At 38.1% G+C, this 25,950-nt stretch overlaps 1 protein-coding gene across 2 annotated transcripts; it reads right to left on the bottom strand.

Moving 5' to 3' along the window:
* Positions 1–538: 538 nt before the first annotated feature.
* LOC124172372 (zinc finger protein 501-like) lies at positions 539–25,918 on the bottom strand. Of its 2 annotated transcripts, XM_046551814.1 has the most exons (3): positions 25,514–25,918; positions 25,261–25,397; positions 539–2,153 (listed from the first exon to the last, which is right to left on the bottom strand). In XM_046551814.1, exon 3 carries the CDS (start codon positions 1,960–1,962, stop codon positions 649–651), a length of 1,314 nt encoding a protein of 437 aa, XP_046407770.1. In that variant the 5' UTR covers positions 1,963–2,153; positions 25,261–25,397; positions 25,514–25,918; the 3' UTR covers positions 539–648. The 2 variants fall into 2 exon arrangements, with proteins under 2 accessions (XP_046407770.1, XP_046407771.1); XM_046551815.1 differs by lacking the exons at positions 25,261–25,397; positions 25,514–25,918 and adding an exon at positions 15,897–15,935.
* Positions 25,919–25,950: the final 32 nt, after the last annotated feature.

Here is a 25,950-nt window from a genome sequence, read left to right as displayed (position 1 = left end):
GACGGAAATGCCTCACAAAGTCGCTCTTCTCAGAGAAAGTTTTCCCACATTCCCTGCAAGAATAGGGTCTCCCTCCTATATGGGTGATGGTCGAGGGTGGACTTGTGAGCAAAAGCCTTGCTGCAGGCATTGCATGAACAAAGTATAACTCCTGTGCGCGTGAGCTTATGTACGGTGCATGGAGATTCTAAGAGAGAAGGATTTCAAGCAAAGGCTAAATGCATAAGGTTTCTCTCCAGTGTGCGTATGTTTGTGTGTGGTTAGCTGGCTACTGTGATAGAAAGATTTGCAGGAAATGTTACATGAATAATGTCAGTCTCCTGTGTGCATATGCATATGGCTTTTAAGGGCACTAGTATGCGTGAAGGACTTCCTGCAGAAACTGCAGAAATAGTGTTTCTTCCGTGTGTGTGTGTGTGTGTGTGTGTATACGCATGTGCTTGGTAAGGTTATAATTATGACTGAATAATTTACAGTGTATTCTACATGAAAAAGTTTTTTCTCCTGTGTGCGTAAACATATGGTTGTAGAAGGTTCTTCCCTGAGTGAAGGATTTCCTGCAGACACTGTAGACACTCCTGGGTGTATACGCATATGCTCGGTGAGGTGATCACTACGACTGAATGATTTACAGCATTTTTACATGAATCAGGCCCCTCTCTTGTGTGTACCCATATGCTTGTTGAGGTTGCTCCTCTGAGAGAAAGACTTATTGCAGACACTACAGGAATAATTCTTCTCCCCCGTGTGTATACGCATGTGCTTGGTAAGGACATCACTGCGACTGAATGATTTACAGCATAATTTACATGAATAAGACCTCTCTCTTGTGTGGGTAACGATATGCATCTTGAGGTTGCAACTCAGAGAGAAAGACTTATTGCATATGCTGCATCTATAAGGTTTCTCTGCCGTGTGGGTACGCATGTGTTTGGTGAGGTCAGAACTCTGATAGAAAGACTTATTACAGACACTACAGGAATAAGGCTTATCCCCAGTGTGTGTAGCCATATGCCTGTTGAGGTTGCTCCTCAGAGAGAAAGACCTACTGCAGACACTACAGGAATGAGGCTTATCCCCAGTGTGAGTAGCCATATGCTTGTTGAGGTTGCTCCTCTGAGAGAAAGACCTATTGCAGACACTACAGGAATAAGGCTCATCCCCAGAGTGAATACGGATGTGCTCGGTAAGGACATCACTACGACTGAATGACTTACAGCATATTTTACATGAATAAGACCTCTCTCCTGTGTGGATGCACATGTGTTTGGTGAGGTAAGAACTCTGATGGAAAGACTTATTGCAGACGCTACAGGAATAATTCTTCTCCCCTGTATGTACACGCATGTGATTGTTGAGAGTAGAAGATTTAGTGAAACACTTATAGCACACACTACAGGAATAAGGCCTCCCTCTTGCGCTGGAGCACTTTCCCTTTTTGATGTCTTTAGTGCAAGAGGAGGAATTTAAGGAATCACTTTCTACACATGCGTCAGCTCCTACAGCAAACCTTCTCTCTTTTCTATCGTTTCCTTTCTCCAGAGTCCCTCTGGATACTTCCTTTCGAGGCCCATTTCCTTCATGCTTCAGCCCTTGTTTTCCACTGTTTGTCCCTTTTATATCTAGCACCATGGATGATTCATCATCCACGACTAAATTGCTGGCACCAAAATGAGTTTCAAGGTGTTTGTTGAGCTCACTTTTGGTGCTGAATCCACCTGTGCAGTGGTAGCAATTATATGAAGTTTCGTTTGACATTTGTCCCTTTACAGCATTTTTCGCCTCACAATTACTAAACTCATCTTTGTTCCCCATGACTGCCTCTGCGCAACTCCTCTTTCTACTAATTCTGATCATCTTGAGGGCATTAGGGATAATTGGTGCATCACAACCACTTCCACCCCTCACCTCACCCATTGTAACTCTGCCTCCACTGATTTTGGATGCCTGCTTGTCCATCATATGGAATTCAGCAAGATGTTGACTTATCAGCAAGAACAGCTCCACATTTTTCCAAGTCTTCGTTAATCACATTCCTTCATTCCCCTGCATGAGATGCTCCATTCGCAGATTAAATGACAGTCAGTGAGGCTGAGGAAGGAATAGTCACCACTTAGATGTTTCCCTAAACTTACTTTCACCAGCTGGAAGCCCTAGAAAAGAATTTTAATCACAAAAGAAAGCTTAACTGGTCTAATTTATAAAAGCCCTTTAGTTGATAACTCAAACCATTTGATAGAAAGCAATATACCGGCCTCAAAGTATCAAGATGGGCCGCCCTTTTTATTATATGTTCATTTTTCATTTGATCTTACAATAAGGTGTTGTGTCTTTCAACTACAATAAAACTAAAATTTGGAACCAGTACTCAATAAAATTGATAGCACAAAAATGAAGTACATGAATAATGGTCATAGTTGAGCTTCCTATTGAATCATTTATGTGCATAGAAGGAAGGTCAAGAAGAAGTAGTAAAATTGTGTAACAAAATATACAATAAAGGTACACGGCCAAGGGAACCTGTAAAGACAATTATGATACCGATTCTAAATATGGGAGACACCAGAAAGTGAGAGGAACACCGAAACATTAGTCTGATTTCATATATGGCTAAGGCATTGCTGAGAATTATGAATCTGACAAGGAGACATCGCCAAAGTGATGTTCGGGATCTGGTTGTGGATGTTATTTTCTAAAACTATATAGGTAAGATAGAAAAAGTATCACGGCTTTCTTCCACATAGGCCTGGGTTCGAGAGATATTCGCATGTAAAGATTTTGCGCTGCAAGAAGTCCCTTGAGTAAGTGTTCCCTCGTAACTGCGGCTGTGGAGGTGCGATCTTGGGCGTTAATCCCCAAACCTGTAGTTGGTATCCTGGATTCGAGTCCCAGTGTCGGCAATTTTTTTTCTCTCTGGCAATTTTTGAAATCCCTGTTATATTTTATCCCCATTCGTTTTATTTAGTTAACTCGTGAATTTTTAAATTTAATATCAATTTATGGATTTTAAACGAAACTCCGTATTGTGCCTTACCACGCGAATTGGAAGGCTTATATAATGACTTACCCTCAAATTCCCGGGAAATTTGATCATCCTCGTCCAAGCCCTTGCTCCCACAGCCACTTCGTATATTCGCAATCTCAAGTATTTCTTCTCAACTAATAAACATCAATGCCTATCCTCACATTCAGTTACTGACCCTATACCATTTTCCCGAGCTGAAGGCGGCTGACATTGAGCGTGCTCGCAACCCACCCACTCTTCTAGCCAATCACAGAAGAGCGACAGGAGAAAGTGTGCAAGAGCCCGCAGTCTCTCTCCGAACTCCGTTGAGTGCACATCGCTCTCCAGCTGGCAGTGTTGCCAAGCCGAATCTTTGGAGATCGCCGAGTGCTCGTTAGTAGTACCGTTACTCCCAAGGCTGGCAACACTGGTCGACCGGATGGACGGGAGCGGAGGGGAAAAGGGAAGGGAATGGAGGGGAACGGAGAGGTGGAAGGGGCAGCGCTTCCCATTGGCTACTTTCTATTTTCCACCCAGCCGCCTTCAGTTCGGGGAAATGGTATAGCCAGTTTCCCCTCCTACCCATCCAGTACAATGATCCTGCTTTCCGGCAGCCCACTTAAGTCGTTTTCGAGGTCTTCTTTGTTTACCTTTCGCGCCCGTTTTCACACAATTGGGCCTCGGCGCCTTATTCAGGGATAATCGAGGGTCAGTGTGGACGGAGGGTTGTTGGGACGGAAGTATTTGAAGGACGCTAGAAGGCAGGTCATAAGGGAGGCATGGTGAGTGGAAGGAAATTCTGTTGTAAAGATCGAGATTTGTTTGGAAGACAGTGGGTGGGCTGCGAAGAAAACATAATGGAGGGAATGCCTAGTGTAAATGATATTTTGAATAAAAAACGTTGAAGCCAGAAAATACCAGTGCTACAGAAATGGAAAAAAAAGACTTTGAAAGTGGAGGCACACGCGTCTAAAACCGAGGAACGATTCATGAATAGATGTGCAATCGGTTAATTGATGCGAGACAGAGGTGTGCATCGGTGCACACGATGAGCACATTACACGGAAATTCACGTTTAAGTAATTATATACGTCCTCTAATTCGCGTGGTACGACACAATTCAGAGTTTCGCTTAAAATCCATAAATTGATATTAAATTAAAAAAAATTCGCGAAGTAGCTAAATAAAACGAAAGGGCATAAAATGTAACAGTGATTTCAAAAATTACAAGAGAGAAAAAATATTGCCGACACTGGGACTCGAATCCAGGATACCAACTACAGGTTCGGGGATTGTTGGGATCCAGGTGCCGGCCGAGACAGTCAACTGAGGCGGCTGACTAACGCAGAGCCTGTGCGTCATCACCTGCCGTTCGCATAAAAGGCCGTGGCCCGGCATGACGGGGATCAGTCTACAACTCAACGTCTTGCCTCGATGTAATTCAGTGACAATAAATTGTTGAACCCGGAGTTGGTGTTTTATAATTAAGAGAACGCTACATGGTGGCAGCGGTGCCAGGAACGCAGCGGCGAGATCGACATGGCGAGGCAACAGCACGTTCGTGCTAACAGCAGGCGTGACGGCGCCCTCCCAATTTTCTTTCGTGGCGGAGGATTGGCCGCGATAGGCGCAACGTTGGGAGAGATACTGGGTTGCGTCTGGGCTGAAGAAGCAAAGCGACGAGGAGCAACTCAACATGCTGGTGTACGTGATGGGCGAAAAGGCGGAAGACGTACTGCTTAGCCTACAGCTGTCAGCAGCGGATAAGAAGAAATACAAGAAGGTATACGAAGAACTCAAGAATCACTACATGGGACGGGTTAACGTCGTATACATGAGGGCGAGGTTTAACCAACGGTGCCAGAAGGAGGGAGAAGCAGTGGATGAATTCATCTCAGACCTGTATCGCCTCATACAATATTGCGAATATGGGTCACTCGAGGACGATCTTCTCCGAGATCGAATTGTGGTCGGAGTCTACGACGCGAAGCTGTCGCAAGCGTTGCAGATGGATCCGGGCCTAACGCTGGAGGTGGCTCTACGGAAGGCACGTCAGGCGGAAAAGGTGCAGCACTGAGCTGCTGAGAGGCACCCAAGGGTCTTTCCGGAACTGCAGTTGGCATCAGGGGTTCAACGGGCTGTGGATGCCTCTCCAGATATTCTTCGCACGAGAACGCACATGCTATCAGCAGTGAATGAAATTTTAGCCCGTCTAGGTCAAGCTAAAGTAATGAGTAAACTCGACGCCTGCAGAGGGTATTTTCAAATACCGTTAGAAGAAAAGAGCAAGAAAATGACGACATTCATCACGCCATTAGGAAGATATTTCTTCAACCGCGTCCCAATGGGGTTGGCGTCATCGGGAGAACATTTTCAGAAACGAATGTCGGAAACATTAGCAGGTTTAGAAGGTGTTGCCAATTTTCTCGATGATGTCCTCCTAGTGTTTTGTTAAACGAGGGAGCAGATCGACGAGCGCCTGGAAGCCGTGTTGAGAAGGCTTCAGAAAGCAGGAATCACCCTTAATTATAATAAATGCAAATGGAGAGTAAACAAATGTCGATTTTTAGGACATATAATCTCGGCAGAAGAAGGATTACTTCCTGACCCGGAGAAGATAGAAGCTATCCGCGAGATGGAAAGACCCAAGACAACAGAAGCGGTGCGGCGTTTTCTGGGTATGGTTCATTACCACTTAAAATTTTTGGATCACCTGGCAGACATGACACAACCATTACGAGAATTATTATCTTGCAAAGGGAAACTTCCTTGGACTGAAGTTTACGATAAGGCATTTGCAGCGATCAAGAAGAGGCTCACTGAAGCGCCCGCATTGGGGATTTATGATCCAAACAAAAAATGCAGAGTGTCGGCAGATTCGTCATCGTATGGTTTGGGGGCCGTTCTAGAGCAGAACCAAAACGGGGTGTGGAAAGCCGTAAGTTTTGCGTCCCGATCCCTAACGGACACGGAACAAAGGTACGCGCAGATAGAAAAAGAAGCGTTGGCTTTGACTTGGGCGTGTGAGAAATTCACCTCATGCATCCAAGGATCCCATTTCATTTTAAGGACGAATCATAAACCATTAGTGCCCTTATTGAGTACCAAACCATTAAGTGATTTATCCGCGAGATTGCAAAGATTTCGCATGAGACTTCTGGGCTACCAGTACACTATTGAGCACGTTCCTGGTAAATTGTTTTATACCCCAGATATGCTTTCCAGAGCACCACTGGCCAGGAGACCACGGGATGAGGACATAATTATGGCAGAAAAGGATGAAGCGATGGTGAAAGAAGTAATAAAGGCTCTACCAACGTCAGACACCAGGCTGGAAGAAGTCAGAGAAAAGCAAGAAAGAAACGACGTTTTAAAAGTGATAAAGCAATACGTTCGTCATGGCTGGCCTGCGCACAAAGAAGACCTTGACCTGCCGCTGCGGAGATATTATGAAGAAAGAGGATATCTCAATGAGGGAGAAAGATTGCTTATGCATGGACACAGAGTTGTTATTCCGAAGGAGTTAAGGAAGGAGATGCTCGATAAGTTACATAAAGGTCATTTAGGAATAGGGAAATGTAGAGAAAGGGCACGAGATGCAATTTGGTGGCCAGGAATATCGGCAGACATACAAAATGCAGTTGAAAAATGCGAAGAATGTCTGGAGAGGCGTCCACAGCCCGTTGAACCCCTGATGCCAACTGCAGTTCCGGAAAGACCCTGGATGATGGTAGGAATGGATATCTTAACCGTCCGCAATTACAGCTTTTTAGTTGTTGTAGATTATTTTTCCAGATATCCGGAGGTGGCGAGGTTAACAAGCACTACCGCAGCAGCAGTCATCGGAAAAATCAAAGCGATTTTCGCTAGGTTTGGGATCCCAGAAGTTGTTAGATCCGATAATGGACCACACTTTAGAGGAGAAATGTTGGAATTCGCCAAATGATACGGATTCCGGCTGATAACGAGCAGTCCATTATTAGCGAGAAGCAATGGCTAAGCAGAGTCAGCAGTAAAAATAGTTAAAAACATTTTACTGAAGGAGAAAGACCCAAATTTAGGATTACTTGTCTACAGGTCAACACCCCTGGAAACCGGATATAGCCCAGCAGAGCTGTTAATGGGAAGAAAATTACGCACAAACCTTCCCATTTCTTCATACTCATTGCAGCCATCGTGGCCGAACCTGAGGGGGCACCGGGAAAAGATGGGAATAAAGAAAGCAAAGGCTGCCGAGAATTACAATAGAAGACATCGAACTCCACCCCTGCCCGAGCGGAAACCACAAGACCGAGTTTGGGGGAGTGATAGGAAACACTACGGGAAAATCGTCAACAGACGCAACGAGCCGAGGTCATACGATGTGGAAGTTGACGGCGGCGTTGTTCGGAGAAATCGAGCGTTCCTCGTAGCGGCCAAATCGGCGGCGCAGAGCAGCGGGTCCGGAGCGGGGGAATTCCAGCGGGGTGAAATAATGACAAGAAGCGGGCGGGTGGTGAGAAAACCAATATGCATGTGTGAGAGATAAGAGGCTAACACTTTTCTCTCTTGCAGAGAAGGGAGGGTGTTGGGATCCAAGTGCCGGCCGAGACAGTCAACTGAGGCGGCTGACTAACGCAGAGCCTGTGCGTCATCACCTGCCGTTCGCATAAAAGGCCGTGGCCCGGCATGACGGGGAGCAGTCTACAACTCAACGTCTTGCCTCGATGTAATTCAGTGACAATACATTGTTGAACCCGGAGTTGGTGTTTTATAATTAAGAGAACGCTACAGGGATTAGCGCCCTAGATCGCACCGCCACGGCCGCAGTTACGAGGGAGAGCTTACTCAAGGGACGTCTTGCTGCGCAAAATCTTTACATGCAAATATCTCTCGAACCCGGGCCCATGTGGAAGAAAGCCGTGAACTTTTTTCTATCTTACCTATATAGTTTTAGAAAATAACATCCGCATCCAGATCCCGATCTTCACTTTGGCGATGTCTCCTTGTGAGACTTGAACGAATAACGGAAAAGAATGTTGGCGACGAGCAGTTTGGCTTAATAAGAGGTAGGGATACCATACAAACTATTGCACATCTATGAACATTGGAGAAATGTACTGGGGAAGAGGAAAAGGTTGGCTTTATGGACCTGGAAACAGCATTTTACAGGGAAAAATGGGATAAGCTATTGGGTATTCATAAGTTAAAGAAAGTAGACTGGAGGGATGGTAGGCTGATTAGGGAATTGTACAAAACCAGACGGTGGCTATGAAAGTTTAAAGTATGAAATTGTGCCGGGCAGTAAGCAAGGGCTGCTGCCTTTCACTCACAATACTTAACACATGCATGGAAGAGATGGTCAGAAAAACCAAGAAAAGTGAAAAATGAGAAGGGTATGGAGGATGCAATAAAAAATCATCAAGGTTTTCGTCGACATGGAGATTCTCGCCAATGACAATTGCGAACATCAAAAAATGAGGAGGAACAGTTTAGAGGAAGGAATGAAAGTATGTGTAGTGAAAACTTAAGTTATGACAGTAAATGACGATGGAAATGTGACTGTTATTATCAATGGGGAAAATAAAGAGGAAATTAGAAGGTATGGATATTCAGGAAGCGTGCTGATATAAGACTGAAGAAGAAAGGCAGAGATAAAGGCAAAAATCTATGGGAACGGTAGCTATGCAATTGATTATTTTACAAAGTCGACAAACTTGTATTAAATAGATGAAAAAGGGAACAGCAACCCAATCCCAAAAGCCAGACACAGGGCTGCATCATTATAATGCTATTGTAATCGCTTGATGGTTGAACTGGGAATTGAAAATTGCGTTGGGAATTGCTGATGATAAGTTGCAGAAGCATTTTATTCGCATCCCTTATCTCAAATTTGAAGATGCAATTAAGCAAAGCAATGTAAAGGAAGAAAGCTGGGAGTAGTCCAGAGCAGTGATGGCTGCTCTTGGGAAAAAGGAGACAGAGGACAATTGCTATCTGCCACCTTTACCATTGATTATGCTGTATCAATGAGGGTGCTTTTTAAAGTGGACAGAGTTTAGAGTAAATTCCAGGGTAATAATAATATGGAAAAGGTAATGAGTAAAAACGTGATGATATCTATCAAAGGATATTGTAATGCACAGAAATGCATCAATCGATGGCCTGTAAGGTCCAAATTTTCAGAATATTTTTTTCTGTTGATAATGTATCAATAGAAATTACCCTGTATGCATCAGTGTTTACCTTTGCAATCAATTTATAACAATTTATTCTTTCTATGTAAAGTAACTTGGAAAGAACAATCTAATACTATTATATACGATTCTCTTCTAATCATTTTAGTACATGCTGACATTATACAAAATGAATTATTTTCAGTTGGTAAGTCAATTTTAAAAGTACTAAAAATAAATTAATATCAACAATTATATTAAATTTGGACCTGACAGGCCATCAATCGATGGCCTGTCAGGTCCAAATTTTCAGAATATTTTTTCTGTTGATAATGTATCAATAGTAATTACCCTGTATGCATCAGTGTTTACCTTTGTAATCAATTTATTACAATTTATTCTTTCTATGTAAAGTAACTTGGAAAGAACAATCTAATACCATTATATACGATTTTCTTCTAATCATTTTAGTACATGCTGACATTATACAAAATGAATTATTTTCAGTTGGTAAGTCAATTTTAAAAGTACTAAAAATAAATTAATATCAACAATTATATTAAAGTTAGGACTTCTCATATTATAACATTTTCAACAAAATATTTGGCTTTTTCCCCAATTCATGTTTCTTAACCATATTTATGTATTAACTGTAACTATATTACTTTGTTTGTTTAAAACCTTCCTTATATAAAACACAGTGAAAACATTGAGATACATAAGTTGTAAGTGAATTTCGAACACTTCAATATTCGTGACATATTCATTTTGATTATCAAATTATTTAGTCTCAGTCCTTTTATTTTCCAAAAATGCCATTTATTATTTGTTTAAGTTTTTTGCATTCAAACGCTCATTTTCAGAAATGGAGACTACAATCCTAGGGTTAGGGCTAACAAATGAAAAATCAGCCACATTTCACAAGTTGATCTGTTATTAATTTCATATAACAGCAGTATACACATGTGGAAAAAGAATTTTTAAGAGTAGAAAACTGCATTAACAAGCTTATCAATATGGTACATGGACATCCATTTGTAATATGTACCAGGGTCACAGCCAGGAATTAGGGCTAGGGGGGGTTTCAGGCGCAACTATTACTGAGGCGCCTGGGTGTATGGCATTCCTGACAGGGTTATCGGCAGGTGCGAAGGCCCTCTGCCAGAAAAATTAAGATAAATAGTTAAAAATTGTGAGTTTTAAGGCCTCTGAGGGATATTTTATTAATCCTTGCACTATTCTACAAGTAATATTAATCCAAATAAATAAATTATGTTGAACTTCAAAAATTGCCTGAGCTCTGGGAGGGTGTTATCCCCCAAAACACCCCATCGCTGTGCCACTGGTATGCACTGACTATATACCAGTGTAGAATATCATGATTAGGGCTATTGATAAAATAATCTCAAGCAGGCTTCAAAGTTTGAGATTAAAATTAGAGAAATATAACGCGACAATAAAGTGCAAAGCAGGTGAATGCTTGGTCATGGTCAAATTTGAAAATGTCAAATATTGTTGTCCAGAGTTAAAAATTGGAGATAGGATTTAATGTAACGACTGTAACCCGGAGTAGAATATAGGGATTAAGGCTATTGATCACTTGCAGGAGAATTGTCTTAATTTTATTAATTACGTCTAGATTGTTTTAAAAATTCTTAAGATACATTCACATCTTATAACCATGGATAGATTATATGGGTTTACGTTAATTACAGCCGTGGAAAACGCCACAATTACGACAATAAAGTGAAATAATTCGGGCCGATTAATCGGCCCCTGGCAGTTTTCACGCAACCAGCTAGGGCCGGTACATCGATCCGATGGCAGTAGTAGGGTTAAGGATGGAAAATAAGAAGTCTCTATCAGCAATAAAAAAGCATGATTACAGCAGAAAATGATCACGCCAAGCAAAGCATTTGCCATAAATACCCCCCAAATAATGAACACTTAACCAAGCATTATGAACAAATAGAAACAGATATCTCCAGTACGGAAATTAAAAAGTCTATCAGCTTTCAAGAAGCATAATCAAGAGAAAAAAATGATCAAGCCTATTCAGACCAGTTGCCATGATCATCACCCAAAAATCGGAATGAAAAAAAGCATTACAAAACTTGGAAAGCGAATCATCGGAAGCAAAAAATAATCAGGCAGCTTCAAGGCAAATGTCGCGAGCACCGCCCAAGACAGTATTAAAAGCAGCAATATGAAAATTTTGAAATAGGTACATCATGAGAGCAATTAAAAAGCGCATCCTTAAAAACTTGGAAAGCCAATTCACCATTCATAATATTCAGGCTTCTTCAAAGCAAATATCATGAGCATTCCTAGAGCCTCAGCACTAAAAGAATTTTTTAAGAACAATTGGAAAGAAGGCACTTCAGAATGACCGTGGAAAAGAGCCCCTATTAGCAATAAAAATGCATGTTCTATTGTACAAAATATTATAGCAGCTAAAAAGCAAAGAGACGGAGGACACACGCCATCTGCAACTAGGGTGGTCCTTATTTTTCGATTTTTTCGAATTTCTTTCGGGACACCCCCTCACTTCATGCTAATTGGTGTAAAAACATATCCTGTAAAATATTATAGCAATTGGATCACGGGAAAACGTGCCGCATCGCACTCAAAGTTTGGAAATTTTGGTATTTTCGGCTGTTTTTCGGATATGAATGCCGAAAAGTAGGCGTTGGTTTTTTTCAACTGATTTTCTATGGCAACTAACTATACAATGGACAGTTGGCATGATTCCCCTTAAATATTTTCCAATTGTGACCAGTGGTTCCCGAGATACGGCCCCAAGAGTGAGCGCGCCCCACCCTAGGCAGACGTTTTTGGTGGCACGCGGGTTGCATACACTCAGCATTTTTAGATCATTCTCACTCATCGTAAAACCATAGAATTCTTTAAATAAACTTAAATATTCGTCAATATAACCTTTAATGCTATATTTATCACTGTTTATTGCCAAAACGGGGTATTATTTGGTCTTAGTGATATATTCTCCATAGGTTTTGAAATATTTAAAATAGAGGAACATTAGTGTCCGACGACTTCCCGATCTTCGCGTCAAAGACACTTTTTAAAACCAGCTTTTATATGTAGTGCCGGCATGGTAGAAGCAAATTATCCTTTTTGAGAAGCTGCTCTAATAAGGCGCATGCGCCACTGAGTCTCCCAATGTTGGTCGCAGTACAATCGTAGTAGAATACTTGGACATTTTCATGTAGGTTCCACTCCTTCAGCATCTGATAAACGGCAACGGCTTGATATTTCCAACTGCCTAATTATGAAATTGTAACCCCAAGTAAATGCTTAGCTCTCGGACTGGTGGCTATGACAGGAAGCCTATTCACCAGTTCTTTGCCCATCAATGCTGGAAGAAATATACCGTCCGAGTAAATGGTAACTGCATCCAGATCTTTCAATACAAATGCTCTGCTTAGGTTTGCTGCGTACTACTGCCGTAAACGCTCGCGGCCGTGACATATAGATGAGCGATCTATGATAAATTCGTCAATATTTTGATGAGCTACTTCAGCTATCAAAATATAGGATGGAAAATAATAGGTCTCTATCAGAAATAAAAAAAGCATATTTACAGCACAAAATGATCACGCCAAACAAAGCATTTGCCATGAATACCCCCCAATAATGAACACTTAACCAAGAATTATGAACAAATAGAAACAGATATCTCCAGAACAGAAATTTAAAAGTCTATCAGCTTTCAAGAAGCATAATCAAGAGAAAAAAATGATCAAGCAATTCAAAGCAGTTACCATGATCATCACCCAAAAATCAGCACTAAAAGAAGCCTTAAAAAACTTGGAAAGCGGATCATCGGAAGCAAAAAATAATCACGCAGCTTCAAGGCAAATGTTACGAGCATCGCCCAAGTCAAAGTATTAAAAGCAGCAATATGAAAATTTTGAAATAGGTACATCATGTGAGCAATGAAGAAGAGCATCCTTAAAAACTTGGAGAGCCAATTCACCATTCATAATATTCAGGCTTCTTCAAAGGAAATATCATGATCACTCCTAGCAACTCAGCACTAAAAGAGCTTTTTAAGAGCAATTGGAAAGAAGGTACTTCAGAATGACAGTTGAAAAGAGCCCCTATGAGCACTAAAAAGGCATGTTCTATTATACAAAATATTATAGCAGCTAAAAAAAGAGGAATGCACTGAGGGTGCCCAATTCCATCCCATAGAAGTCCATTCTATTGCCATTCCGTCACATTTTAATCGACTTTCAAAAATGTCCGCTGTGATGATTGCATAGCAATGCGATTTTCCCAATATTTTGCTCAATGGAAATTGCAAATGCAAGGAACAGTATTGAAGATCTATGCATTTGATAAATAACATCTTCCTGAATGCAAATTTCGGTTTACACCCCTCATTACACCCTATTTCCCCATGACACTTGTATCAATTAGTTCGTCACCGACGTGAGTGGAGACTTGTAAACCCATTTAAATGCATGGTGGGTGAAAACTCGTTTACTTAGAAGATCTTCTTTTGTAAAATTCGTTTATATAGCCATTGTAATTGGAAACCTCATACGCTTTGCACTAAATAGAGCAATAAAAACGAATACATTATTGATATTATGATGACAATTAAAATGAGTATCCATTAATACTAATAAAGAACGTTCAATTTTACAAAATGATCATGCAGGTTAAAAGCAATGCCATGAGCATCTTGCAAAAATCAGCACTAAAATAAATATTAAGATCAAACGAAAATAGTTTCTCTATGATGACAATAAAAGGAACGTCTATCAGCAGTCCGAAAGCATGTTCACTAGAACACAATCATGAGGCAGTCCAAAAGCAAATGTCATTAGAATACCCAATACTCAACACTAATATTGCATTATGAACAAATAGGAATAGATACTTCATGATGGGAATTAGAAAAAGCATCTACCACCACTCGAAAAAGCAAAGTCACCAGCACAAAATAATAATGGGCAGCTTAAAAGCAAATGTCATGGTGATACCACAAAACTCAACATTAAAAGAAGCAATTTAAACAATTGGAAATAGGCACTCCGTGATGACTATTGAAAAGATACTCCCTAATAATTTGCCATGAATAAACAGGCATCCTAATCAATGAAACGTAAAATCAAGTCAGCCATAAATTGTATTTAATAAACGAACTTTTGCCATCACCAATTACGTCATCTCTGTTCGCTTGTTATTTGATATCAAGTCAGCAGATACTTTTAAACGGGATACGCTACGGAACCCCAATGCTCTCCATATAAAGCATCTTGATACATTAAACCGAATATATAAAGCTTATATTTTCTTGTATGATACCCAGACTTAAGTACTAACAATAAGTCGTCCTAAAACATGTCACTCATAAAACTGTCGAGGTTAAATCCAAATTTTCGGAGAAACAGATATCAACGTTCAAAACAAACTCGAATTACATTTTATATTCTTGGATGTCACATCCCAAAACAGATCCTACGTACTTACAAACCTCTATGTTATAAAAAAAAAAGAATCAGATTTGAAACTTCTCATAGAGAACTACGCCTCTAATCAATTATATTTGCTGAAGTTTGAGTTTTCCGGTTTAGAATTTCATATTTTCGCTACTTTTCCCAAAGATCATACAAAGCCAATATATAAAAATTAAGTAAGCTTTTAAGGCTTAAATTGCGAGGGTTTAAAAATTTCTGCGACGTTGACAGAGAAGAATGTGATACTTCAATCGCCGCGAGAGGATTTTAATACACACGGTATGCCTAGCAATAATGGTATTTAAGGACACAAAAGTTGATAAGACAAAACAGTATGATAACATCATGTAGTACATATACCTGCGAACATTTAGAACACATAATATCATTACGACAGGGCCAAACAACTCCTAAATGCATATAACATTACCTAGAAGATGAAATACTTGCTATCACACCAAGAGAGTAATCCCGATACATGAGAGACCACTTGCATGATTTTACTATGAGGTGGGGATATGTAACTATGCATTTTTAATGAGAACAATAAACAACAGAACACACTAGAAAGTCGCGCCGTATTCTCCACCATAAATATGTCTACGATCAAGAAGCCTACATGTAGGGTTCTTGGATATGATACACGAATAAGAAGTCAGTGACGACGGCATGAAAACAGAACATTATCTCTTATATCTCCATATAAAAAAATACGGATTCGGCACCACCTCAATATCTAATTTGCTAATAAGACGGATATATTAAGTCCTCTTGTATAAAGACAAAATTAACACATGCATATAATTACGTTAACATGTTCACCCACGAAAACTACTTAAGTCGACTTGAAGGAAGTCCTGTACAAACGAGAATGTCTAATTATGAGAACTCTATCTTCTATAACGCACACAAAAAATATATTTTGTTCTTCTCCGGTATACACAAAGCTACCTCAAACTCCCTTTCATTAAGTAATCGAACCGTCGCTTCACATCATACCCATACATATAGGCTACATAGACTAGCTAATCACAACAAGAATATAACCTTTGTAGGAGATTAATTGTATACATTACTTCACTATGATGTTCTTACATGAAATTGTGCATTTTAAGGCACCCATCATCATACAAACACACCACCAAATACACATCAATCTCCGCCAAAAATATGGATATTATACACGAATACGAATTCAGGGCGAGGGCATAACAGTAAAAGAATTATCCAAAAATTTTATCAACTTACTTCACAGGAAACAAAGGATCCAGCAGCAACTTAAAACCTATTTAGTAAAAAAGCAGGATAACGTCTTTAGTTTGGGGACAACAACAACACATTAATGTAGGTACTTTCATAGCTTTACCACTAAAATCTTACAAACAAAAAACTACTAACCTCGACTAGAAAGATTTCCGGAATCAAAATACATCCAAAAGGAATGTTTAATAACGAGAAAACTACCTCTCAAAGCAAACAAAATAGGTAGTTTATTTATTTCCGTCATAAACACATTTTCTCGACATGCTCCCTCTCACGAACTAATCGATCGGCCACTCGACTCGACGTTATCGACTCAAAAGTCGAATTCAAAACGTATCAACACATCGATATTAGAATTCGCGCGGCGGTCATTTCAGAATTCATATACATTGCAGCCTCAAAACAAACTAAACAGCCTGGGTGCTAACATCTGTTATTACCAGTCTTATTATTAAATCTGCTGTTATTTCAACAATGATTCGTTTCATGAATTTCAAGGCCTTAGCTGCTGAGCTACCTGAAAGCAATAGGACCTATGCATTTGACGGAGACTATGATCACAAAACCCCAGAAGGAAACTACTTTCACTTGGATGATAAGTGAAAACACTGAGGAATACTCAAGGAAAGGTCCATAAAAGTCAGCTATGAATAAATCACCTCAAATATATATCACGTTGCAACAGCATGGATAGGGAATTTTATCAACAATTTTCAACATAGAGTTTATATTACTATATAAGTGTAGAGTATTTACGATTTTCATGATCATTTGACACGGTCACAACATCCGTGAAATAACCATGTTAATTAATGTAAGACCATGTATACAAGGTTGGTTTAGAATCGCGGTTTTATAGTTGCTTTTTCCTCCGCTGAGAGCATACCTATATAATTGGCCAAAGTTTGAAGACTACGTGTATCAAATGGTCATTTCATTTGAAATTCACGAATATTCCTTTGATTAACTGTAAATTATCATATTATTATTTTTGTAACGATTATGTATATATATATAAGACCAGAAAGGAATTTAAGTCCAATTTCAGCTCCCATACATTGCTTAACCCCCTTTTGTCAGCAAAAGGATTCCAAATATATTTATTTTAAAGTTCAAATATGTTTTTTCAAAATAGCCATGTCAGAACTCATGCAATCAACCTTAATTGTATGTCAGTATTAATTAATGCAAAAGGAAGAATTCTTCATTTTTTGATGGTAGGCCCATTGTATATGTAGCCTTCCAGTGGTAAGATACACACTTAAAGCCCTGAGTCTAAACTATTCGATGAAGCCTCGACAGGCAAGATATTAAGATATATGTCTGCATCAAATTAGTACATGCAAAATTTATTAAAAAGCATAGGATACAAAATTTATTATTAGGATTTTTGATTAGGATATAAAAGTTAATGGAGCATTAAATTAGTTCATTAGCAATATTAAATGATATGAAAGGACCTCGCCAATGATCGACGGAATAGTGAAATAAGTCCAGTTTGCCACGTAGTGTTTCCGATTTTGGTTATTCAGTGGTGAGGACCAGAGACGTTTTGTCTTTTCGTACAACTATGTGTTTAAAATTCAATTCAAGCCAAAAAAAAGTGGGTAATTGGAATTCAACTATGACCTACGAATAAAGGATATCAATAAATACGAATAAATTTTTGGGATGTGTTTTCGATATCTTTCTCTTAATTTAAACCTCCTGTTTGGATTTAAATTTGAAGTCTTGAAGTTAAGGTCATTTATAGAATCGTATTTGCGGACGTTTTCAAAGTTCATTTGCCAGTTTAAAGTCGTATTAAACATTAAGAGATGAGAGAAATGCAAAAGTATACAAGTACTAAAAGGAAAATTAGCTACTCAAAAAGTATCCAATGAAATATTTCAACAAAAAGATTAAAATTTGTAAGAAGAATATTAAGAAAAATGATTTGACACACCATGGCTATTTAGTGTACTTGTCCGATGTTATGTTAAAATATTATATAGTTGGTTTTTTTTATTTGTATTATATTTGAGTGATTTGATAACAAAATATTATTTGCTAAAATTATCTACGTCAGTGGTTTATAAAAAAATTTATGTGCTTGATTACAAAAACCTTTATTTAAATTATTTTATGGTAAATAATATTTTTTTACATAATAAGGTGTGGTAAATGCTTCCCCTAGATAGCATACATCAACTTTTAACTACCTTAGGAAATTTTTCTAGGTTGTTAAAATCCTCAGAGTCATTTTAAAATACATGTATTCATAACCAAAAAGGAGTATTGGATTTACATTCCTCTCTGTGTAAAGTGGTAATTTTATAATTTATTTCTTAAAGCCTTCTTAAGGGATCGCACTTTCCCCGTGCGTGGGGCAAGTGAGTCCCATGGCCGATGTGCAATATATTTCCACATTACATGGCACATGCGCTCAGTGCAGTTTGCCCAGATATTCAGCTTTACATTGCTGTTTAAGGTACCAACTTATGTTTAACCGTTCTTGAAAAATTCAATTACCGCTTCCAATACCTTATCCAAGGTATTGGAGTTTTTGTCTATTACTTGAAAGAACTTTATTGAATATTGTAATAATCATAACTACCATAATTACATTATATTTTTATCTACGAATAACTTATAGTGCATTTACAACGAACAATATATCTACAATTTGAATAAATCAAAACAACAATAAATCAATAATATTCATATCAGCATTGATTTCAATACCAGGATTTCCTCTAATTGTGGTAATTAATTTATATTAAGATCTAATGCTAAGTAAACAAGTAGCCTTCAAAGCCTCTTATTAAAAGTAATAATCTCTTAGGTCTAAGTTTATAAAAACAACTTTAGAATTGCAGTCTAATATCATTTCTTTTGACTAAAAACCCAATGACTTCCAGTACCTTCCCCAAGGTATTGGAAGTGGCTTTTTTGCATCTTCTGGTGAATTAGATATTACACGAAAGAATTTTAGTGAAATTGGTTTCACTAATGATGGTGACAGTATTCGAATTGCATACATTAATTTACAAGTGTGTAACAAATAGCTTATGTGTGTAGAAGCTGAATAATTAATGATAAAAATAGCATCAAGTTTTTTTTATGGAAGATATCTCTGTATAAATTAGGATAAAGAAGGATAGAAAATCCTGGATACGGCCTTGCTTATGACCCCTTCCCCCCGCCCCAGAAAGAAATCCTGGATATGCCCCTGGTCTGGAGGGTCATAAAGGAAACCATCAGGTGGTCCTCTTTGGGACTGCAAGGATGATAAAGGTTATTTTATGTGCATGGCTGTGAAATAGCCACAGTAAATTCATCCTATGGTGCACAGAATTTAAATTATAATGTCTGAAATAATGCATCTCTCAGTTACCATGGCACTTTTTGGGACGATATCTGCAGTGTTCAGTGGGAATTTCTGTTACTGTTACAAATATTAGATTGAAAGAATTATTTGTGGGTGACCCTGATTTCGTTTTAAGAAGAAAAGGATTTCATGAGGCTCTCAACCGGTTGTGGGTTCATTAAGTCTTTTCTCCTGCGTGTTGCCATCCTTGATAAACCGTGGGCGCCTAACACCTAGTACCATGAGGTTTGGTAAAATTGCACTAGGAATCTGCATTGTGATCTGCACTGTCAGCCAGCAATGGTTTAACCCATGAACGGCTAGCGTGCCCATATGGGCACAGCTGCAGCGGTCTAAAGAATTTCGCATAAATTCTAACCCAAACAATAAGGAGCATGCTGTTTTTGCCTAAAATGATGACAATGTATCACTTTATTCGGTTCGTGTGCTTACGGCCAGCATTTATACCAGCAGTTGACTATGGCATGATAGGTATTCTTACTCACTCTGTTCGAGGAGGGAAAAGAAAAAAAATAGCGATGTGTCTTCAAAAAATGCGATTTTTTTTCCTTTTTATTTTTTATACTTGACTAAGTATTTAATCTTATCCTAAAAATGAATGATGTCAACTTCGGTTTCTTTTGCAAGCATAGTAATATCTTTCATATGAGACAAGGAATTTGAATTTATTTTTGGGTGTTCTCATATGGGCACGCTAGCCGGTAGCCGGGGGTGCCTTTTTTGAGGGTGTCCTTTGCTACAAACGTTGTTATTGGGTCTGTAATCAAATAATTTCGACGTAAAACGCTAAGTTTTTGTCAATCTTTCATTTTTTTCTTATGTCACTAGATTTTATAGGCATCAATATTTCTTTGTAATATTTCCATTAATTTTTGGTGCAAAAAATACATTTTTTACTATTCAACACCTTTATTCATCGTGCTTGCGTTATACTTTACTCAACTATCTAGTATGAATAATGATAGGGCTATTTTCTAACACTGGTATACATACCCAAAAATCAAGGGCATGGTGGAAGGGGAAAGGATGTTTGATAAATACAATGATGAAGCTCATTGTAACCGCTTTGTATCGCATATAAAAATTTGTAACAATAAAAAGTAGATTGAACCTTGATCACATCAACCACATTGAACTCGTGGTCAAATTTTCCAACTAAGTCCAATTCCTGGTTGTAAGTCGCAAGGAGACAATCAAGGCGAAAGTTAACAAGCAACCATTTCAAGCTCCATCAGTTTTAGTCCTGAAAAGGATGGAGGAGACAGTAAAATGACCGAGACATACACATTAGCACAAGATGACGGGTCATCCGCTGAGAATATATTCCTCAAAATGAATTTCGCTGAATTTCCAGTAAATTCCTAGTTGACGTTTCCGAAATGTTCATGACGGAAGAAATTTATTTTTCTCTGTTCTATTCAATTATTTTCTGAGTGGTTATTGCTGTCTGCAGGAAGAGAATTTTTGGGAGAGTGGCGATGATGTCCGAGACACTGTGGTGTATAATGCAATTCACAAGGTTGCAAAATATAATGAGGGTTTTTCACTGTGCAGCTAATAATCACAACGATAACAGTGAAAAAATGTGCACACTTAGGCCAATAATAAATATGATTAAGTACGTTTGTTCAGAAAACTATGTGCCAACCCCCGAGCTAAAATACCATAAATCCATGAAAAAATATTTTGGCAATCATGGCTGCAAACAGTTCATACGGGGTGAACCTATAAGTTTCGGCTTTAAAATATAGTATTGAGTGCTTGAATACTCCTCAAGATTACTTGGTGGACTTCAGCATATAGCAGGGACTGAGTGTTGAAGAGAAAAATAACTACCATAAATTGGTAGGTAAATTCTCTTCGTATTGGCTTATCATGTTGGACAATTTACTAGAGAAAGCAATAAATGTTTTCCATTAATTTTGACAATTGGTTTACCAGCTTTCCTCTCATAAGTCAGTTAAAATCTCAAGGATATGAGGGCACTGGGAGGGTTCTGAGAAAAAGGATACCCAAAAGTTTCCCATTGATCGAAAAAACAGCTAGCTAAACAGCCCCACTGCTCCCATGCTTTCGCACCGGAGAAAGAAAGGAATATTGTTGTTGCTAGATAGAATGACTATTCGGTAGTGACTGTCAAGTCACCTTGCCAATGTGTGCACCCACTCACAAAGGTCACGAGATTCCCACGTGTTACCTCAAAAACTGTACAAGTTAGGCAGCCAGCAGTGGTCTCTAGCTACAATATTTAGATGGGCGGAACTGATCCCACGGATCAAAATATCAACAGATACAGGAATGTTATCAGAGGAAAAAGTGGTGATGGTCCACCTGAAGCTATCTCCTTGATGCTGTCATTGTAAATGCCTGGATCTGTACGGAAAATTCTGGTTCAAATATACCGCAGGAAGCCTTAGGCGAGAGATTGCACAAGTGTTTTTGTAATGAACATGTACCTTTCCCAGACCTGGTGGTCGTATTTAACCTTCCCTATCAAGTGCAACTAATCATAGAAAGTCTGATGACATAAGGTATTAAGACAGAGATAACCAATTTGTCCCGTTTCATAGACGCCAATTTTCTTATGAAAAATATTCTTCCCGCACGCACTCAGAATATGCTAAGTGCCCAGGTATTTGCCTTCAATGGAATTCTGACTATCATACTCTGCGATTGAAAACCCAATTTATAGTTGTCAAAGACTGTACCAGCAATATATGACTAATTTTGTTAATAAACTCATTGATAACATGTTTTTTTCATTCAATAACTGTTTTCAAAACTGAGTTTTATACTGTTAATTTCTATGGACAGCCAAAAAAAATGTTTAAACCTAAAAAAATAAAGTATAATGATATGAAATTACTTCAAATTGTCAAATAAAAGAAGTATTATAGGTAGATGCAAAAATATATGGCATATCACGATAAAAATGAGAACTATGATGATTCGAGCGAATCTTCTGCAGAATGCAGACCGGTGGCCGGAACGGCTAGCGTGCCCATATGGGCACACCCCCTCTAGCAAGAACGAATCGACAGAATTTTAAAACTAAGGGTTATTCTGAATGCTTGGGCAGTAATTAAGCAGTTTATAACGGAAAAACAAAATAAAACTCCGCTGTTTAAGGGTTAATTTGCAGCAGTCCAAGGGAATTTTTTCTCATTGAAAATCATGTGTAATTAATTTGTAAATAGAACTAAAACTCGATGATGCAAATTTTTCCGTGAATATGTCCTGATTTGCTTAAATGAAGGAAGAAAAATAGCATTTGGTTAATTAAATGCTGAAGTTGCATTCAGCTTCACTGTAGAAGACAGTTTCATTTTAGATTTATTTAAATTCTGTCCATCAACTACTCAAAAATTTGTGCAAAGGTAATTGGGAGTTTATTCTGTTACAAATATCAGGAGTGAATGTCTCTCTCTGCTCTCATTTCCATGCTGCAGACATTTCTGTTAACCGTTTACAATGCTCCTTAAATGACAACATCAGTCAAGCTTGTATACAATGGAATGGGGCCCCTTTTATGTTGTCCTTTTGCCAATAGTACTGAAAATACTGTTACCTATCATCCATACCTCATTCTCAATCTTAGATAGAAAGACCGTAATAAGAGAATAGTAGAACAGGGGAAGCTGGCAACCACTCCCATTGAAACATGTGCCAATCATATGCATCAAGAGAGTTAAGAATATTTATTCTCCAACGAGCTCCACAAGAGAAATTAGGCCCCTCCCTTTATAAATAGAGCACTATAAAACTCTATTTTGTGGTTATGTATAGTTATATAATCATTTTAATGCAAATGTTTTCATTCATTGCCTAATATCATTACTATTTTGTGGCTTGAAGAAATGTATAAAATGTAAAAATTGTGAATTGCATTGCAAATGGTGTATCAGTACTTAAAGACTGGTTAGATCCCCTATTGGCAGAACATTAAACGCTTGGCAAATTTGAATGAAGGCATGAAATTTCTTTATGCTATGGGTTTAAAAAAAACAAATGCATCCATTCATTTCTGCTCAAACAATAAATATAAGAGTATGATTGTAGTACAGTAAAAATTGGGCAATGGAGAAAAATTAGATATATTTTTTCTAGATTATTTATAAAGACGTGATAAATAATAAATAAAATGGATATACGGGCTTACTGGAAATTCGAAAATGATGATGGAAGGGTAATTTTTATAGGTATAGACAGAGAACGCTAGAGGTTACAACCAGAGATATGTAAAGGTTTAAGATTGCAGGGTACATGGAAAGTAAAATTGCCGACCATAGACCAAAAGGGAACTCCTTTTATAGGAGTTTCTATCCACCATTGGGTGACAAAAGCATCTTTGGAGAGGGTTGCAAATATACCTGATAGTAATGCAATACAGCCTTTCTAGTAGCAACCCAATGCCAATGATGGATCGAGCAGTTGAAAGTGCTCCTGAGAATCCTTTCTTAGTGGTGACCAATAAACGTGACTGAAAGCATGCACGTATGAAATGTAACCAAGGAGTTAACTGCTTCATCATACATATGTACCACCACATCAAAAAATGGAATCTGACAGGCCTGCATGTTTTTTGAGATATGCAGTATTGTTTGATGAGCTCGTAGTCTACCACAGTAACAAAATGCAATATGAACTGGCTACCTCTCATCATGAGCAAGGAATACACGGGGAGAATGCGATCCCTTGAGAAGTCTTTACGAAATAAATTATAAAATTACCACTTTACACAGAGAGGCATGTAAATCCAAAACTTTTTTGGTTATTAATACATACAATTTACAATGAATCGGAGGAATTTAACAAGCCTAGAAACATTTCCTTTGGTAGTTTAGAGTTGATATATGCTATCTAGGGGTAGCACTTACCACACCTTAATTATGTGAAAAAAAATATTATTTACCATAGAATAATTTGAATAAAGGTTTTTGTAATCAAGCACATAAAAAATTTATAAAACACTGACATAGATAATTTTAGCAAATAATATTTTGTTATCAAATCACTCAAATATCATACATATATAATAAAACCAACTATATAATATTTTAACATAACATCGGACAAGTACACTAAATAGCCATGGTGTGTCAAATCATTTTTCTTAATATTCTTCTTACAAATTTTAATCTTTTTGCTGAAATATTTCATTGGATACTTTTTGAGTAGCTAATTTACCTTTTAGTACTTGTATACTTTTGCATTTCTCTCATCTCTTAATGTTTAATACGACTTTAAACTGGCAAATGAACTTTGAAAACGTCCGCAAATACGATTCTATAAATGACCTAAACTTCAAGACTTCAAATTTAAATCCAAACAGGAGGCTTAAATTAAGAGAAAGATATCGAAAACACATCCCAAAAAATTATTCGTATTTATTGATATCCTTAATTCGTAGGTCATAGTTGAATTCCAAATACCCACTTTTTTTTTGCTAGGATTGAATTTTAAACATATAGTTATACGAAAAGACAAAACGTCTGCGGTCCTCACTACTGAATAACCAAAATCGGAAATACTACGTGGCAAACTGGACTTATTTCACTATTCCGTCGATCATTGGCGAGGTCCTTTCATATCATTTAATATTGCTAATGAACTAATTTAATACTCCATTAACTTTTATATCCTAATCAAAAATCCTAATAATAAATTTTGTATCCTATGCTTTTTAATAAATTTTGCATGTACTAATTTAATGCAGACATATATCTTAATATCTTGCCCGTCGAGGTTTCATCAAATACACGATTAAGTTACTTTTTCACGTTATTGTGTTAACCTGTTGAACCCACAAATACAAACATCTTACCAAAGTTTTCAATCTCGTCGATATGAACGTGAAACTATGAAGTCTTGGCTACACGGTAAACTAACACGAACAAGTTAATATCTACTTACGTGAATGATTTCACACTATTTGTAAGTTACACTAGAATTCCAATGAAAAAAATGAGATGCACTCACCCTTAAGTAATTTATACACGATAAATTTCTCAGTTCTGCGTCCGATTTATGGAAATATTTCTGAAATCATTGAATTCGACGAGCTTTTCCAAGCACAGTGTACATAAAGTGCCAGGCAAGCCATCTCCCACAGCAACCTAAGGAATCAATGAAAATATATGCAAGACACTTCAGACTAATCGTGGAAAATAAGTTCATAGAACGGAATAAAAAAAGAACTCTGGAAATAAATCAAACGTAAACCGTCGCTTACTTTCAAGTCGACTCAATCATATAAAGCATCCTCTGCAGTTATCTGGCGTGCCACAATTTAAGTGAATATGTTGTAATAATAATCATTTTTCTTCATGCAAAGTCTGCACGGGGTACTCTCCGAATACTTTCCTGAAGACTCCGAGAAATCCCCAATGGTAAAACTCATGCTTTCACTGCAAAATTTAATCTCTAAACCAGTTCACTCCAACAAATCATCCACGTATCACTCAGTGATTTCCAAATTCCTAATACAGTAAGATCATTTTCATGACGTACACCAATGCAAAAACATTAGACTTATCAAGGAAAAGGGCGTAATGAGCTCAAATTTAAGTCGGATCTCACAAAGAAATCACATAGCAGCAAAGTAAACAGCAAACATTTTACGAGAATTTCAAGCTTATTGACGCCGCACTTTATAACGTTTATAACTGA

The sequence above is a fragment of the Ischnura elegans genome, assembly GCF_921293095.1.
Source record: "Ischnura elegans chromosome 13 unlocalized genomic scaffold, ioIscEleg1.1 SUPER_13_unloc_1, whole genome shotgun sequence".
In the NCBI taxonomy this organism is placed as follows: domain Eukaryota; kingdom Metazoa; phylum Arthropoda; class Insecta; order Odonata; family Coenagrionidae; genus Ischnura; species Ischnura elegans.
Note: the sequence above shows the minus strand (reverse complement) of the source record. Positions and strands in the feature narration are given on the sequence as shown.

Bases quoted from the DNA above. Each gene is read 5' to 3' on its own strand.
- LOC124172372 (XM_046551814.1), bottom strand. From the start codon at position 1,962: ATGATGGACAAGCAGGCATCCAAAATCAGTGGAGGCAGAGTTACAATG.